This window comes from Telmatherina bonti, assembly GCF_933228915.1.
Source record: "Telmatherina bonti genome assembly, chromosome: 22".
Lineage (NCBI taxonomy): Eukaryota > Metazoa > Chordata > Actinopteri > Atheriniformes > Telmatherinidae > Telmatherina > Telmatherina bonti.
This window is the reverse complement of record NC_136631.1, coordinates 9,266,835-9,285,678: the sequence shown is the minus strand read 5'-3', so window position 1 is coordinate 9,285,678 and position 18,844 is coordinate 9,266,835. Positions and strand designations below refer to the sequence as shown.

General features: G+C 37.2%; 2 protein-coding genes across 3 annotated transcripts; one reads left to right on the top strand and one right to left on the bottom strand.

Moving 5' to 3' along the window:
* The first annotated feature begins 342 nt into the window (after positions 1-342).
* Positions 343-11,588, top strand: ppp2r3c (protein phosphatase 2, regulatory subunit B'', gamma). 2 transcript variants are annotated; one of them, XM_079261529.1, is made up of 13 exons: positions 343-479; positions 627-748; positions 2,108-2,212; positions 2,324-2,436; positions 5,038-5,135; positions 5,312-5,382; positions 5,488-5,620; positions 6,153-6,208; positions 6,434-6,509; positions 9,236-9,372; positions 10,735-10,872; positions 11,161-11,220; positions 11,380-11,588. In XM_079261529.1, the coding sequence occupies exons 1-13, from the start codon at positions 413-415 to the stop codon at positions 11,572-11,574; spliced, it is 1,371 nt and encodes a 456-aa protein (XP_079117655.1). In that variant the 5' UTR covers positions 343-412; the 3' UTR covers positions 11,575-11,588. The 2 variants fall into 2 exon arrangements, with proteins under 2 accessions (XP_079117655.1, XP_079117654.1); XM_079261528.1 differs by having other exon boundaries at positions 624-748.
* A 1,978-nt stretch (positions 11,589-13,566) lies between these two features.
* fam177a1 (family with sequence similarity 177 member A1) lies at positions 13,567-16,301 on the bottom strand (the record flags this gene model as incomplete). The annotated part of the gene is made up of 5 exons (XM_079261530.1): positions 16,185-16,301; positions 15,661-15,846; positions 14,580-14,646; positions 13,948-14,045; positions 13,567-13,791 (listed from the first exon to the last, which is right to left on the bottom strand). The coding sequence occupies exons 1-5, from the start codon at positions 16,251-16,253 to the stop codon at positions 13,567-13,569; spliced, it is 645 nt and encodes a 214-aa protein (XP_079117656.1). The 5' UTR covers positions 16,254-16,301.
* Positions 16,302-18,844: the final 2,543 nt, after the last annotated feature.

Genomic DNA, 18,844 nt, shown 5'->3' with positions numbered 1-18,844 from the left:
TTTATTTATTTTTGTACTTTAGTAGTTTGAATATATAATTTCCAAATTTTCAGTTGTACATGAATGCAACACAAACTGGGTTTAAAAATCAAAATAAAAGCATACAACTGAAGACAACAACATCGTTGTTGGTGTGAGACTTTACAGGAGATACAGGAGCAGATTATGTATATTTAGACATTTTGATTAGATTCTGTTGGTGAACAACATGTTAATACATGATAAATATTATGCTATATGGCCGTTTTAGACTTTCTTCCTTTTGTAATCATGTTTTATTTTGAAACCGAAACATATCTTACCGGAAAGCTAAATGTTTTTAGCAGACAGTTTAGCCAGCAACTTGACGTTGTAGCTTAAAGACTTTCATTTTACAGTTGCGACAGATTAATGAAAAAGTTAAGTTTTTGTTATGGCTAATGAACAACACCCTCACTGGTCAGATATTCTGAAAAGGAGAATAGCAAACTCTAAGAAAGGTAAAAAATTAATGTAAAATAATACTAAATATTGGTTAGCTAGCTAACGTACATTCATCTAAACGGTTCACAGTATAAAAACTTAGCTAAATGTAAGAGGTCGAAATAAATATTTCTGTCTTATTCCCTGATTTTGCTGAAAAGAAGAGAAGAGTGAAGAGGAAAGGAAAGCAGAAGAAACCGAGCTGTTTACCAAATACTACACGGAGTGGAGAGGAGAAAGCAACAACGACATCTCCTACAAGAACATCCCCCGGTTCTACTACAGGGTACCTTTTTATTAAATTTAAATGCATGAAATAAATATAATCAGTAAACTAAATGCACTGATCGTAACTGTTGTTGTGTCTTAGTGTAATTATGGAGTAAAAAGTGACAAAAGTCGGGAACAAGAGCAGGCACACAGTTCTGTTAATAAGTCTTGAGATATTTATTAGGGGTGGGAAAATCGAATCGGAAAATCGGTATTTTTTGCTTCACAATATTAAAATCGATTTTTTTTAATAGTTTTTTTTTTTTCAAACAACTAAAAATAATCCATTATAAAAAAATTTGTCACTTTTATTGTTTTTATTGATCTTTTTACTTGTCATCTTGGGCATTATAGCAGCAGAATGATGGTCTGACTACTGTGTTGTTTTTTCCTCACTGAAATCAAGAAAAATGACGAGCAAAAAAAAAGGTTTTGTACATTTATTTTGTTTGTAATATACAAAAATCCGCAATATCAAAGAATTGTGAGAATCGCAATTCAAATCGAATCAGCACCCAAAGAATCGGAATCAAACCGGGACAAAAGCATATCGTCAAGAAAAATATTGATATCATCTCACTGATATTGAGCCAAACAGATACTAGCATTAGTATCAATATCTGTACCGGTCGGACTAACCCTATAAGTCATCTCTTTTTATGGGCAGGACATGCATTACATTGTTTACTTTTCTGTGTTTTTCCTCATGATATCAAGTTAAACTGGTGAAAACATCAGCGTATTTTGTTTTAACCTTTTTAGGTTTTTTTTTATGTTCGTCAGTGGTTTTTTCAAGGGTAATTCATCTGTACACATTTTATGGGCTTATTAACAATTTTATCAAGCAATGTTACTTGTCCAGTTTGTCTTGTGCTTTGTGCAAATACAACTTTTCAAACCTATACCATGCATCCACATTTCCTTACGTTGCCTCTGGTGCTTTGATTAATATGTGAGTCTGTATATTGGAGGCAAAACACGACGGAGCTTGTAAAACTGCTTTATGAATGAGACAATCTCTGGAGTTTCAGGACACCTGTAAAGGTCATAAACCGTACATACTGTTGGATGCCTGGTCTGTCCTTTTAGCAGGCCTGTGGGTAAAAAATAAGGAATCATGGCACTGTTAAAAAGTGTAAATAAAAGGAAGGCTAATGTAAAACATTTCTAACAAGGTTAGATAAGCTTTCTAACTATATATGTGTAATTCCATTTGAAAGATAATTACATTTTCCAAGCTTCACAAAACTGGTCAGTGAATCACTGATAATTCCTTGATTGGAAATGAAAATAAAAGTTATCAAATTAAATCACACAATATGTAATTGGCATGTGTTAATTTGACATGTAACTCCATCATGATGATGTTTTGTAGTTGCCAGCAGAGGATGAAGTTCTACTTCAGAAACTCCGAGAGGAATCCAGAGCCGTCTTTCTCCAGAGGAAGAGCAGAGAACTGCTAGATAATGAAGAACTCCAGGTGAAACACTATTAAAATCCCAATGATCTGCTAACTTACAAACCTACAGACAACAATCTTGTTTGTTGTTTTCTTATTTCTTTCTTTTTTTTTTTCTCTTTTTTTTTTTAGAATCTCTGGTTTCTGCTCGATAAACATCAGGTTCCACCTGTAAATGGAGAGGAGGCCATGATCAACTACGAAGCTTACCTGCAGGTGGGGGAAAAAGCAGGACCCAAGTGCAAGTAAGTAACAATAAGTAAAAGTCTACTGGCAGCTGCAAAGTCTCCTTTAACAAAGCAGGGTTGGACTGGATTGCACTCAGTATTTATCAAATGTAAATGATCAGATTGCCTTATAATACTATGACTTTTACACAGAGCTTGTCATTCATGTGTCTGGGCTGATGTTTAAACTGTTATATCGGGCAAAAAAGGCACAAATTCCCCAAAAAACTAAACACAAACCACTGGTGGTCATCAGAGAGTCATTCAGCCACATTTGCACATGCATAACCTTAACCAGGCATTTTAACTAAACATTTATACAATGTTTCCATAGAAGTCTATTTAATGGATTTTATGACAATTTAATTCTGGTAAAGAAGAGAGATGTTTGACTTTAATTTCATATGTGCATAGTAGACACACATAGATATATATACTCACTCACTTACTCATCCATCTATCCATCCATCCATCCATCCATCCATCCCCATAGAGACAACTGAGTATGTCCATGCGCCTTACAAATTCACAAATAAAGGTACATCTCAGAAAATCCGAAAATTATGAAAAAGTTCAATAGTTTTTGTCACTCATTTCAGAATGTGAAACCCATATATTATATAGATCCATTACACATAGAATGAGACATTTATTTATTGAAATTTTGATGATTGTGGCTGTTAGATAATGAAAACCCAAAATGCAGTGTCTCAGAAAATTAGAATATTACATAAGATCAATGAAAAAAAGGATATTTTAAACAGAAATGTCAGGCTTCTGAAAAGTATGTTAATTTCCATGCACTCAGTACTTGGTTGGGCCTCCTTTTGCAGGAATTACTGCATCAATGCAGCGTGGCAGTGGAAGCGATCAGCGTGTGGCGCTGCTCAGGTGTAAAGGAAGCCCAGGTTGCTTTGATAGCGGCCTTCAGGTCCTCTACATAGTTTGGTCTGGTGTCTCTCTTCCTTCTGACAATACCCCACAGATCCTCTATGGCAGTATTTTTCAACCTTTTTTGAGCCAAGGCATACTTTTTTCACCTAAAAGTCACAAGGCAAACCAAAATGTTGTTTTTTTTTTAAATTTTAAAGTCCATATTATTAATATAAAGTCCATTTTATCAAAGCCTCTCGAAAAGAAATCAGATAAACACAAGAAGAATGAATTTTATTATCTTTCACTGGGGCTGGTTTGGATGAACACAGGGGTGCTTTTTAAACCAATTAGGTGATATTGGGTAATTGGTTTGGATGAACACAGAGGTGCTTTTTAAACCAATTAGGTGATATTGGGTAATTGGTTTGGATGAACACAGAGGTGCTTTTTAAACCAATTAGGTGATATTGGGTCATTCCTTAGGGCACACTTGATAATCTCTCGCGGCACTCTCGTGTGCCACAGCACAGTGGTTGAAAAACATTGGTCTATGAGGTTCAGATCAGGTGAGTTTGTTGGCCAATCAAGCACAGTAACGCCATGGTCATTGAAGCAGCTTTTGGTGCCTTTGGCATTGTGGACAGGTGCCAAGTCCTGCTGGGAAATGAAATCGGCATCTCCATAATGCTTGTCAGCAGAAGGAAGCATGAAGTGCTCTAAAATGTCCTGGTAGATGCTGTGTTGACTGTGGACATCAGAAAACAGTGGACCAACACCAGCAGATGACACGGCTCCCCAAATCATCACTGACTGGAAACTTCACAATGGACTTCCAGCAACTGGATTCTGTGCCTCTCCACTCTTCCTCCAGACTCTGGGACCTTGATTTCCAAATGAAATGCAGAATCTGCTTCCATCTGAGAAACAGTCCAGTCCTTTTTCTCCTTAGCCCAGGTGAGATGTTTCTGTCGTTGTCTCTGGTTCAGGAGTGGTTTAGACACGAGGAATGGGACATTTGTAGCCCATCTCTAGGATCCGTCTGTGCATAGCGGCTCTTGATGCGCTGAGTCCAGCTTCAGTCCACTCCTTGTGAAGCTCCCCAAATTCTTGAATGGATGTTGCTTGACAATGCTCTCAAGGCTGCAGTTCTGCCTTTTGCTGGTGCACCTTTTCCTTCCACTCAGCTTTCCATTAATATGCTTGGATACTGCGCTCTGTGAACAACCAAGTTCTTTAGAAATGACCTTTTATTGCTTTCCCTCCTTGTGGAGGGTCAGTGGTCGTCTGTCAGGTCAGCAGTCTTCCCCATAAATGTGTAGCCATCTGAGCCAGACTGAGAGACCATTTAAAGGTTTAGGATACCTTTGCAGGTGTTTTGAGTTAATTAGTTGATTCGGGTGTGACACCATGTCTTTCTAAGATTGAAGTTTTTCACAATATTCTAATTTTCTGAGACACTGCATTTCGGGTTTTCATTATCTTTAAGCCACAATTATCAAAATGTCAAGGACTGAATATTTGAAATGTTTCATTCTATGTGTTATGAATCTATAAAATATATAGGTTTCACATTCTGAAATGAGTGACTAAAAATATTGAACTTCTTCATAATATTCTAATTTTCTGAGGTGTACCTGTAGTCCCACTCCTAAGGAGACACTATCATTATTAGTTTAAATGTGCAAATATGCTATTAGAATTTGTAAAACTGTGTTTATCTGACATGTTCTGCTTTTCCTTCAGGAAATTCTTTACAGCCCGAGTGTACGCAAAGCTCCTGCACAGTGACCCATATGGCCGGATCTCCATCATGCAGTTCTTTAACTATGTCATGAGAAAAGGTCTGAATACTAGTTTGTTTTTCTTTAATCTGCAAGAATGATAAGTACAGTGTGAAATACATTTAGGCACGCCCAAGTTTATTTTAGTTCAGATTGTTTTAGTAAATGTTTGGTATGTTGCTGGTCTGTTGGCCCGCCTGGATTTCAGTTCACCACTTGTGTTTTTTCTTGTCTAGTGTGGCTGCATCAGACCCGAATAGGACTGAGTCTCTATGACGTGGCAGGGCAGGGCTACCTCAGAGAGTCGGTAAGACTCAAGCACTGATTTCACTTCTAGTGAGCTAGATATGGTTTTCCTCCTCAGCTGCAAGTTCAAGTGCTTCACAAGGATCTCACTTGTGATTCTGTGCAGGATCTGGAGAACTACATCCTGGAGCTGATCCCTACTCTGTCACAGCTGGATGGACTGGAGAAGTCCTTCTACTCTTTCTATGTCTGCACTGCCGTCCGGAAGTTCTTTTTCTTCCTCGACCCTCTACGAACCGGTGAGAAAGTCTGCAAACTGTGGCTACTAAACTTTCTTTATTACAGACAAGCAGTGACAGATTAAGCAGTAAGAAATTCCCAGAAACATATTTAAGTTATTCAGATGCTTTAAGGCATGAATGATCATGTGTATGATCTTATTTATGAGTATAAATGATTAAATAAGCACAACAGCAGCTGATAAAAATGTGTATCATAATGATAGTTTATCTTTATTATTGGTTTTAACTTATTATTTATTTAGTTTGTTTTTATTGCTCATAATTCCATATTCCTTGTATGACCTGTTGTTTTATTGTGTTATTTATTTGCATTTGAACTGTTTTATTCTGTTTTTATTTTGGCCGATTGTGTACAGTACTTTGTTTCCACTCTGGTTGTTTTAAAGGGCTTTATAAATGAAGCTGAGTTGAGACAGTATATTTCCTCATGTACAAATACATTATGTGTATAGTCACAACTCTGCAGAAGGGCATTGGATGTGTCTCTAATGTGTGATCAAATTAGCTTTTTTTTTTTTACTTTTAACAGGAAAGATAAAAATTCAAGACATCCTGGCCTGCAGTTTTCTGGATGACTTGTTGGAGGTAGGATTTTTTTGGGAAGTTTTTTGTATTTTAAAGGCAACATTAAATGTTATCTCCAAACCACTTTAATTATTAGTTATTGAACATGTATCAGTTGTGTTAGAAAGAATCTGAAGTACTAGAACGCAAATCAAAAGCATTTGTTGAATTTATCAGTGTCCTTTTTCTCATTCATATTGATTTTTCTCTCTCTCTCTTTCTCTCTTTTGCTCTCTGTGTTCCCAGTTAAGAGATGAGGAGCTGTCTAAAGAAAGTCAGGAGTCAAACTGGTTCTCCGCCCCATCAGCGCTCAGAGTCTACGGTGAGAAAACACTGGGTTTACTGTGTACATGCTCCTGATACAACCCCCTGCAGTGATGATGCACAAGTTCAGGTTCCATCTTTAACCTCACAGGGGAACACATTTACCTAATGATGATCAATATAGTGTTAATGGTTTAATTTACTACTTTATGATCTTTATCAGTGTGATTGTATCATAAAAAGCTCTGGATCATGTTGTATGACAAAAGGATTTTGTTATTTTCTTATTAATACAATACATAATATACAGTATTACCACGCTACACTTGATGCTTTAGTTTATATCATAGTCAGAGTGAGTACTAATGGCAACCGGCTGCATTTTTTCTGTTTATATGCACACGTAGTTCAGGAAGTTAAATCGCTGTTATATGACTCTGTTACTGGCATCAACATAGGAACGCGTGAATGAAACGGTTCAGATCAGCCGGGTTTTAACAGACAAGTCACAGATTGACTTGTCATTCGTTTAAATGTACCTGAATACAATCTGATAATTATGCATTCAATTTCTCCTGACAACAGTGGTTCAGCATAAAAACTACATAGAGGCAAGCATGAGATCATTCTTTTACGTCAGCATATCTGGCAAGTTTAATAAAAAAAAAAAAAAGATAAATGTTTACTGTGTGGGACCATGGTATAAGTTAATTTAACAACGAGGGCTCGTCCATTACACAGTTTTAACGCAGAGGTTGGGCCTCCTTTTTCCTTCTGAACCGCCCTTAATCCTTAGATATTTTACTTCATATTATTAGCAGAACATCACACATTTGCTGCAGACCTGCAGGCTGGTCATAAAGGGATGAACATAATCAGAAACAATGCTGAGGTGGGCTGTGGTGGTGGCCCTTTAGCGCCGACTATGCCACGTTGGTACTTAGGGGCCGAGAAGATATCGTCAACATCATAACACCAGCAGCAGCTTGAGCTGGTGATAGAAGGCAGGATGGAGCCCTACCTTCATATTGTTTCTGCCAAATTTCGGACAGCTGCTGTTTACTGGATATTTACTTTTTTTCAGAGCATTTGCTGTAAACCCTAAAGATGGCTGCAGGTGAAAATCCCACCAGATCAGCAGTTTCTGAAATACTCAGACCAAAAACCAGGCCATGTCAAAGTCATTTAAATCCTCTTTCTCATTCTGATGCTCATTTTGGGCTTCAGCAAGTCTACTTGACCATTTCTACATGACTAAATGAATTGACTTTGTGCCCTGTGATTGGCTCATCAGGAACTAATTGAACAGTATCACTAATAAAGTGATCAGTCAGTGTATATTATCGGAAGTGTTTACATTGTTGTGCAATATAATGAAAATATAAATGTTTAAATTTGGTGGTTTACAGCAACAGTACATCATCTCAGAGCAGAAAACATAAACATTACCTTTTGTGTATTTTGCTTTTTGCTGCCGCACTTGTGATGAATTGTAAATGACAAGGAAGGGAAGCCAGTCGTTGTAATCTTTTCCATTTGCACTAGATATTATTAAATCCTACTGTGTGATTCTTTAAGAACATTTCACAGCAGTTTTTGATTATTGCTTCAGAATAATTATGTATGATCAATTATTTATTAACTAAAGCTGCAAATATCACAAGTAAAAATCTGTAACAGACCCTGTTTTGATAATCTATTTACACAATTATCACCATTTTGTAAAGATACATTATTTTTTCTACCCATTCAAAAATTGAAAGGTTTACAAAGTTCAAGTCAATTATTTACAATATAAGCTTAAAACTCTTGTTTTTCATTTATTTTTACTTCACGCCTCATTGGGTTGAATAAAAGTCACATTCAGCAGTTGTTGTTTTTTTTTTACTTGTCCTTTCCAGCATCTTGACAGCAGAATGATGGTCTGGCTGCCGCGTTGTGTTGAACACATTTACTCTTCCAAGAGAAGCCTGTAAATAATAAGGCTCCCCTTGGTTCTCAAGCTTTATTCTTTATTTTATTATTTATTTCACAAGTCTGTTATTTCAGCTTATAACTTCTGGACTAGACTAGGAAAAAAGGAGATAATGGAGAAAAAGGATGAGGGAAAGAGATAGAGGAAAATAGACAAATGATGGAGAGAAAGAGAAAGAAAAGAAGAAAAAAAAAAAACTGATCAAAAAGTAGAAAACAAGCCACAGCAACTGTCACGTCTTCCCTACAGAAGAACGTATTTTACATTGTTAGAGAATCAAGTATCTAAAGTTAACATCCTGAGTAAAAACCATAAGTAACTCCAAACAGAGCAGCAGCCGGTATTTGGACTACAATGTGGGTGTGTGTTACCGTGTATGTATGTGTGTAGGGGAGTAGTTGTGTAACTAGGTATGTATGTGTGTAGAGGTGGAGGTATTCACCAGTTTTTTTTTTATTTCACTTTTATCCATGAAAACTATTAGTTTATTCATTGTGATCTTCTTATTGCAAGCAGCTCCACCACTGTCTGAGAAACATGAAAGCTTCTGCTAAACTGATTCAATAACATTAATAATTAAGAGTTGCAATTATCTTTAAATTATTTAATAGAAAAATAAAAGAAGTTTTGATGTTTAGATCACTTTTTTCTGTGAAAATATAGATGAAAGTTATAAATGGTTTTAATGAAAGTGCTGGCCTTTTGAACATTTGCATTGATGGGATCTATCTTACATATGTCTGTCTGTGTCGGTAATTATATCAACTATCCTCCTGGTCTCATCTGGATTTTTGTCTGCATCTCAACAGGCCAGTACCTCAACCTGGACAAAGACCACAATGGGATGTTAAGCAAAGAGGAGCTGTCTCGTTACGGCACCGCCACTCTTACCTTGGTCTTCCTGGACAGAGTGTTTCAGGAGTGTCTCACCTACGATGGAGAAATGGTATGACGGTTGTAGTGACGTTGTGAGTGTCTGTGTGAGCGGGAAATTAACTCTGCTGGCAGAGGAATGTGGGCCTCATTCACCAACAGCTCTGATGAAAAAAAATGTTTTCAATTCCTATTTATGAGCTTTTTACAAATATTGTGGCAATCTTGTTGTCTTGGATTTGTTTTTAAGAAGAAATCCTACGAACGCTCAGGAGGACTTTTAAAAAGTACGAGTGCTTTTTTAAAAGTCCTGATCAAACATCTGATCAAAATCAACATTTGTGATATTTTCTGCTGTTTGTTCATTAAAATACAATAATGTTTCAGTCATGTTTCAGATTAAATAACTTTTCATAAATTATATTTTGTTATTTTAGGATAAATAACAAGATAATAAGGATCACATCCTAATGTTATAATTCCATCAGTGGAAAATGTAACTGTTTTTTATCCAGTGGAGACGGATAGCAGGTCTTCCTTCTGGACACAGGACAGATTAGTTCCTTTAGCTGCAATATCACTCCATGAATGTCACCTTTACCTCCCAGATCCACCTGAAGAATGTAGCATCTCATAATTGAAATAAATTACAGTGGTTTCTTTGTATTATAAGCTTTATTAAGAATTCAAGGTTTTATCATGGCTGCCTGGTTAACTATTAGACTCACCTGGAGGATTCATCAGAGGAAGCACTGATGAATAGGTAGGTCTGCATCCTAAAATGATGCCACAGCAGGCGGAAATTTCTTTAACATCTGTAGAAGGTACAGTAAGCCATGTAAAGATGTCTTTATATTATTTAAAGCTCATCATGTGGTTATTTATAACCAGTTTAACACTTAATGAGGAAAATCAGGCTTCAGTGCTTTATTATTGTCTTTTGTTTTCAGCCGAGTCTGTCTGCACACAGCTGTAAGTTTCATATATGGGCATTTTTCTGGGCATTTACATAAGTAATATTGCACATAAAGTAAAGCCAGCTGGTCTGTCATTTCAACTAACTAGTGATTGGTATCCACCAGTGTAAGACAAATACAAACAATTCTACAGTCTACAAAAAAGTTTGAATCTCACAGGTGGTTTTCGTTAAAGACTACTTTAGTACAACTTAATAACAAGTTTAATAAGATTCATAAGATGATGGTAAATGAGGCCCAATGTCTTTTGTTAGACTTTGATGATAAAGAAGAGAACTAAAACTTCTCCTCTTCACATGTTTGTCACACAAGATTAATCTTTAGCTGCTCACTGAAATAGAAAAAGGTGTCCTCAACAGGATGGCAACACACACACACATTTGATGACTCTTGAGTTTTGTACGGCATTGATGATAAACATCAACTCTTTCTGTGCTTCCTCCTCTTTTTTTTTCCAGGACTACAAGACTTATCTGGACTTTGTGTTGGCCCTGGAAAACAGGAAGGAGCCAGCAGCTTTACAGTATATTTTTAAGCTTTTGGACATGGAGAATCAAGGATACCTCAACATCTTTTCTCTCAACTACTTCTTCAGGGTATCTCCTTCTCACAGCTGATATAAAAGCAGCAATAGATGCAGAATTAAGTCAATGATTCAGACATGTTTCTATTGTTTTGGGTCTCTTTCAACAATCCATATGTACTAAAGTCTGAGTAAAACTGAAAGCATCTGTGTTCTGTTGCATCAGCTAAACATGAATGATCAAGTAAATAAGATGTGATTTTAAAATATCTCCCTTATTTTGCGATTCATACTCACTTGATACTTTTTAAAAATTCTCTTTTTTGTGTGTGTGTATTTCAGGCTTTGCTTTTTCTTTCAGGCCATTCAGGACCAGATGAAGCTGCATGGTCAGGAGCCCGTCTCCTTCCAGGATGTCAAGGTATAACACACACACAAAATATCCTTCATTTTTTATTAACTACAGGAAGTTAAATCTGTAAATGCTTAGTTGTGAACTTTATTTTAACTAGTCAAATACAAGCACAACTCTAATTCTTTGAGTATTAATAGAATAATATAAAGATTTGTTTCCTCCCAGGATGAGATCTTTGACATGGTGAAGCCTAAAGACCCCTGCAAGATCACACTCCAGGATTTGGTGAACAGTTGCCAGGGCGACACGGTTGTCAGCATCCTAATTGACCTCAATGGTTTCTGGACATATGAGAATAGAGAGGTGCTGGTCGCCAATGACAACGACAGTGGCAACACAGCTGAACTCGAAGACACATAAAGATGATCAGGGGCCGAGATGTGAAGAAAAGATATCTAGTTTTTAATTTAACAGCTTCATCAGCGAGAGTTTTCACCTCTGGAAAGGAGATGAAAGGATGTGGCTCATGAAAGAGCTGGATGGAAGGAATAAGTCCGGTACTTTTGATCTGTGTGTAAATATTGTTCAGTGAGCCTGCTGTTTTGCTATAAAGAAAACTTTATAAAGTTTTACAGAACAACTTTTCTGATATCGCTTCTTATAAAAATTCTCTACATGATTAAATATAATTTTAACAAAAGAACTTAGAAATAAAACATGACTTGCTTTTAATATACATGTTTTATTTGATTTTCTTTTTATTGAGGGTATACAGAAACTATTCAATACTCTTATCAGGGGTGTCCCGCTCTGGTCCTTGATGGCCACAATCCTGCAGGTTTTCCATGTGTCCCTGCTTCTCAACACCTGACTCAAATGAATCAGTCCTTGTGCAAAACATTATAGGCAGTTGGATCCATTTAACTGAAGCTGGGTATGTTGGAGCAGGGATACATTGAAAACCTGCAGGACCGCAGCCCTTAAGGACCAACTCTGGACAGCCCTGCAGTGGTAAGATGTATGAATAATGATAATTTATAACAATGGGATTCAGAATTACGACCAACATCACAACATCACATTAGTTAAAATTGCAAAGAATGAAAATCACTCCTTTGACCTTTAAAAATGTATTAAGTGAAAATAAACATGTATACAAAGATTCAAGATGTCAGTTATAATAATCTTGCATATATAGGCTTTATTTCTATCCTCCTAAAGAGTAAGATATCCTTCATTGCATACTAGTTAGACATTTATTAAAGTATCACGCATCTGAATCGGGTTAACTGGACTGGCACCACTACCACAGAGCCATATCGGTGGATAAAAAATAATTAAGAAGCTTAAGATGGCTTAAGCAAGGACACTTAAAGAATGAGCACTGGTGTGGGCATTTCCTCTCATCAGTGGTGCTCCTCGCTACATTTTACCATTTGGGAATTTTGGTGGGAAGATCTGAAATCAAATGAATGCATATTATTAATAAAAAAACTTATTTTTTTATGTTTAAATTACACTAACTTCAAAGGTTTTGTCCCATTCAGTTGTAACACACTGCTGCTTCTTAGGCCAGCTCATTTTGTTCCAAGTTACATCTGCCTTAAATTGTTACCCGCGTAGTGTTGCATCTTAAAACACTACGCGGAAAAGTATAGTTTATCTTCAGTTTACACCAGTCTTCAGTACACTAAGCAAGTGGTTCTGTAGAACCAGAACTACAACGTTGGCTAACAAATATGATTCCTGACAGAATCAAGTAACTTTACATGGGCTTTCATGTAATCAAACATTAATAGAAGCATTTTGGGTGAATAAATCTTGGCCACACAGCTAACACATGGAAATATATTTGTTATGCAACTTAAACTTTTAATCACCCAGCTCTAAGCTTTCCCCTGCAACATCGCAGTTGTATTTGCATGTAGTGGACCAATCATTCAGTATGAACTTAGCATGCATCTCCGACACATTTAGAGGTGCAGATGTTTCCTACTAAGCTTAAAGATGTTTCAGGGCTAATGCTAACTATTTAGTCCTCATTTGCACCAAGGAACTGGTCAGAAACGCAGGATGCCACCCCTGCAACCCATAGAGCTCAAACAGAATGTCACCAGCTTCCTGGGGCTGGATGATTGTGGATAAGTGTTCTTATAGCGATACTACCAAGACCTAAAACTAAGTCAAGCCCAGGCCCAGGACACTCTACAGCTAAGATTTGCATAGATCATACAGTCAACACTCAAAGGTATTGTTTGTGCAGTTTGTTTAACAGCCTTTTTAGTTTCCCTTCACTGTGTAAATATTCTCACACAACATAAACAGCAGAAATAATGTTAGAACACAAAGCCAAGTAAATGAAGGTTTTCCCATCTATTGAAATGTATGAATGTTTGGTTTGTCAGGGAGTTTTCAGGAGGGGAGAGGAGAAGGGACTCTGTTGGTCTCTGAATTCCTGAGGGAAGGCTCGGGATCCAGCTCAAAGCTAATGTTTACAAAGGAGGCAGTAGATGCTTCTGGTTGCTCTACTGTGGCAGGATAAGTAGCTGTGGGATTATCCTGCTCGCCTCTTCGCTGTGCTGCAAACTGGTGCTCCGCCTCTTCAGCCAAACGGTTCTCCTCCTCTTCTTCCTCCTCCTGCAGATACAGAACATGTATAACCGCATAATATGTGTATGAGCGCTAATGCTTGTGTTCCAGCACCTGCTGGTGTGTAAACGGCGAACAAAAAATGTGACTTTTATGTCCAGATAAGACTAACATATGAGGTTCCTGGATCAGTGCATGTCATACCTCTTTCTTTATGCGATAGTACTCATCAATTGCATACTGGTATTTGGGTGTGGTGATGCCAAACAGAGAGGCCAGTTTCTCTCCCATGTAGTCGCACACTGCAGGAAAGACATACACATTCATAACACTGAAATAACAACAGTGCAGCAGTCCAGAAGTTTAAAAAAAAGTCAATGGCAGACTGCTCTTAGTACACTAGTATGTTGTTTCTACAGCAGTATGTTGCTTGTGCTTCACTTTCCATTTCAGCTGGCACTTGATCCTCATTGGCTACTTTTGTCAGTTTTAAAATTTAATGAATGTTGTCATTTTAAAAGAAAACAAGCTATATTTACAATCACTTTCAGCTAATGTGGATTCTTTATTAATTATTTAAGATGATTATGTTGGCCAAGCTGACCTTGTCTAAGAGAAACTCTTAAAGAATAAAAAAGGATTACCATCCCAGGGCAGCAGCTTATCATCTAAGAGAAACAGCCAATCATAATATGCCACTGTAACAGAAGTGGTATGCCACCAAAAACTTTGAACCACAGTGTCTGTCTGTGTTATTTAATACAGTTTCACTCAATAAAAACTTTGATTCTTTATAGGCTTCAATGTTGTTAAGACCTAACTTTAGACAAACTTACCTGAGATAGTGGAGGTGGCCATTCTCCACATGTGGAACCAGAAGTAAGGACCCCAGGTCAGTTTGGACTGCACATGTGAAGAAATATGTGACAAACCACAACTTAAAATGTCTGTTTGACAGCCTCCTAAGTTACATTTATTCTTCCAGCTCTGGTTTATTCATTCTTTGGAAAATATGCCACTTTATCTGTTGAATTTTTGTTCACCAGGTAGTCCAAATATTTATGCCTGCTGTTTCTGCAGAGTAGGTAAAAAAAAAAAAGAAGAAAAAAAAAGCTTTTAGTAGAACTATTACACAGAAAACAGGATCGTCTGGAAGTGTGGCAGATGACTCCAAAACAATTGAGCTGCAGCAATAAAAACCGGAAATGTGACTGAATGGTAACTTTTGCTTGAGGTCCTAACCGAGTGAAATGACCTGCAAGTATCTTATTGTATATTGAAAACCCAAGACTATCCTCTCAAAAGGTAACAAAGCAATCCTATTTAATACAGTCACACAACTACATGTGCATGACTACACTATATTTCACCTTGTTTGAATTTTTTCTATTTTTTGTTTAAATTTAACACTTGGAAATAAAGTTTCCAAACTTTCTTAAAGAGGTTTTTCCACTTCTGTAAAGTCAGCAAGAAAAAATACTGATGAATAGAGGGGGAGTATTTGATATTCTTTTTAAAATTTGTATTTGGAAAAGCTAAATTCCAGCAAAGACTTAAATGACAACGGAGTCCACTTTTTAAGAAATCATATTTTCTATCAATGGTAAAAAAATTTAAAAAAAAATTGTTTGAGAAATTACACTGAGGGTAATATTTAACTACCAGTGTCATGCTCTAAGAGCCCAGATAGCCTGCTGAGTGAATAAATATATGACAGTAGAAAGATTTTGTTATAAGTAGTTATAACTAATTAATTATTTATATGTAGCCTAACATGTTTCCAGACAGGTTTACCACAAGGAAGTGGATCTGTAAATGTGAATACTGTCTTACAGTAATTATGTACATGTGAGTGTCTATGTGTATGTAAAAACCCAGGTAGTTTTAGACAAATAACCGTCATTGATCTCAGCCTACCGGATCAACTGGAAGGACATCTTTCTTCACAGGATCCTCCTCTTCATCATCATCATCAGTGCTATACTCCTCCATGGTCTCCCCACTGGCAAAGTGGATGGTCCTGCGGGGAATCTTCACCTTCCCCTGCTTTCCAGGGGACTCTGCAATCTCCACAGTCTCAAATTCACCCGCAGCCCCTGCAATCTGATTAAATAAAACCATTATTGGTCAAAATACACTAAAATTTGCGTCATCACTGAATGTTTAGTTGTGATATTTTTTATTAAGGTTGTGAAAATAATTTTAAACTAACAAAGTTAATAAACAGATTTTACATATAATGTGTTATTTATCAGCCAATCTCCAACAGTTACACAAAAAGTAGATTTTAATTCAACAGAATTAGAAACTTCTTCTATCGACGGTGTGTGCTAACTGTTAGCATCACAGCTAAGGAAGTAACTGTTTAACAATCTGAAAAAGTCCACATTTAACCTTAAAAATACAGTAAAGTGTACAAAGTTTAATTGGTATGAACTGACCTTTTCAGATTCCATAGCTTGTCCCAGAGAAACGTTAACGTTAGTTAAATACAGGGACAAATCTGCCATTGCAGTCACTCCGTCCGACTCACCGCAACCGGGTTTTCGTTTGCTCCGCAACGGCGACTGCGTTTCCGGTTTGTGACTCTTCAAAATAAAAGCTTCTCTATCATGATTTATTATTTATTTATTAAAGCAAGAACCAAGCAGTAAATTCTTCTTGAAATAACTTTTCTTTGAATGTTGGCTAACTTTTGTTGAGTTTTTATTGTAATATTAATCCCACACTGCATCAATGATGTGCAAGTTTTAGGAAGGATTCCTCACTCCAAAAGATTACTTTTACTTGAAATTTCCCTTTAAAATAATCTTCTTATTTGTTCATTTATTTGTTTGTTTAATTGTTTAAGTGATTTTTTTCTTTTATATATCATTGACTTACCTAATTTTATGACATGTCCATCCATCCATCCATCTTCTGCCGCTTATCCGGGGTCGGGTAGCAGGGGCAGCAGCTTTAGCAGGGAAGCCCAGACTTCCCTCCCCCCCGGCCCCATTTACCAACTCTGTGGGGCGATCCCGAGGCGTTCCCAGGCCATCTGAGAGATATAATCCCTCCAGCGTGTCCTGGGTCTTCCCCGGGGTCTCCTCCCAGAGGGACGTGTCTGGAACACCTCACCAGAGAGGCGTCCAGGAGGCATCCAAACCAGATGCCTGAGCCACCTCAACTGGTTTCTTTTGATGTGGAGGAGCAGCGACTCTACTCTGACTCTACTATAACATATCATATGTGCATTTTATGTATTTATATATTATTTTAGGTTAATTGTATTTTTCTCTTTATTGTTTTACAGAATTATATGTTGTTGTTGTTTTAGTTTTTTTTTTTTTTATCTTGTGTTTTCTTTTGTATTTTATCTTTTTTTAAACTTTTTATTTCCAGTGTTTACCTCATGGGGATCCTCCTTGTTGGGGGCTGTGCCTATTTGATCTGCGGGGTTATCGTGGCGGAGGTCGTCCAGACCGGAGTTATTGATAGGTGTTCTGCACTGCAGCCTTTTGGCTATGTTGTCGGCCCTGGCCTGCCCCAACCTGGGGGTTTCCAGTGACTATGTCTCAGGTGGTCATTCTGGGGGCAGCTTCTGATGTGGATGGAACCCCCAAGTTGATTACTGACAGAATCCTAAAGGGAGTTTCATTTGGGTCAGGGGAAAGGTGGGATTGTGTGTTTGGGCTGCACATTTGTGTGTGTGCTTAAGTAGGAAATTGTTCTTATGTTGCAATGTTGAAATGCATCTGTATGAAAAGTGCTGTATAAATAAAGTTTGATTTGATTAGTTCCCACCAATTTTCACCCCAGTTCTTACATTATTCTCCCAGTTTCTTTTCCATAAGTGTGCTGTCTTGACAGCCACAGAGACCATTTCTGATGTGGAATTTCCCCCATTATTAAGGATATCACTTTCAGATACAAGTCTGTTTATCTGCTGTACTTTGTTGGATTTTTGTCATTTGTTCTGATAGAAATTTTCTTCTCCCACTCTTTTTTTTAATTCAAGTTGGAAAACAGTTAATTTGATAAGCTGTGGAACAGCCAGTGTTTACTTATTTGTTGTTAGAATGTTTCTGGGCAAAATAAATAAATCATATGCCTAATTTTAGTTTCCTTTACAGCAGTGCCACATTTGTAAGGAAACTTGTAGTCATCTTGAAGGATAGAGTTCAGTACTGTGTGTGATTCTTCAACATGCTGCTGGGACCCCTAGAAAAGAATAGAGACTTTATTGTCATTTTACAGACATATTACAAAATTGGCCCTGTGATGGACTGGCGAGCTGTCCAGGAGTGTCCCCTGCCTTTCGCCCAAAGACTGCTGTGATAGGCTCCAGCTTCCCTGCGACCCTGAATTGGATTAAGTTGTTAGGAAAATGAATGAATGAATGAATGATCAAATTGAGGTCCATGGGTTAAATTAATCCATTTTTCATTTGCCAAAATGTATTGTTTCTTCCAATTTAAATAATCCAGATACAATAAACAACGCCATTAAAGAATCAATGTAGCATTGATGGAAAAAAGGGCAAGTTTTTCAGGTGTCATGGAAATTTTATGTTCTGGCTTAGATTTTCATATATTTCGTAGTCCTAATGTATATTCATTTCTGATTATGGCTTTGTGGGCTTTCTGAGAAGGTCATGATGAACTTTAGAACTTACCGGTAAGCTTAGTTACACATTGTCTGCTTTTTCGCCTTTACAAACATAGCAATGTGTAGAGAGCCTGACATGTCTGCATTCAGACATCTGGGATGTGATTAGTTAGAAGACTCTCTTCCTTGAAGAGGGTTTCAGATAACAACATACATTTCTTGTTTAGAATAATATAGATTCAGGGCAGACAATTGACGCCCTTTGGCGAGGGTAAAAGGATGGTTCAGCCCGGAACTCAGGTAGAGCATTACAGACTTCTGCCCCATCGGACCTCTGGACCGTCTCTCCAAATTGCAATTTGTATTATTCTGTTCTTTCTTAATTTCTGTTCAATAAACTTAGTAATCTTTTTCCCTTCAGAACCAGACTCCTCATCATTGACAGACTTTTTTCCACAACACAGGGGAAGACCCCACATATTTGACTCGGCTGCTTATCCCACAAGTATTT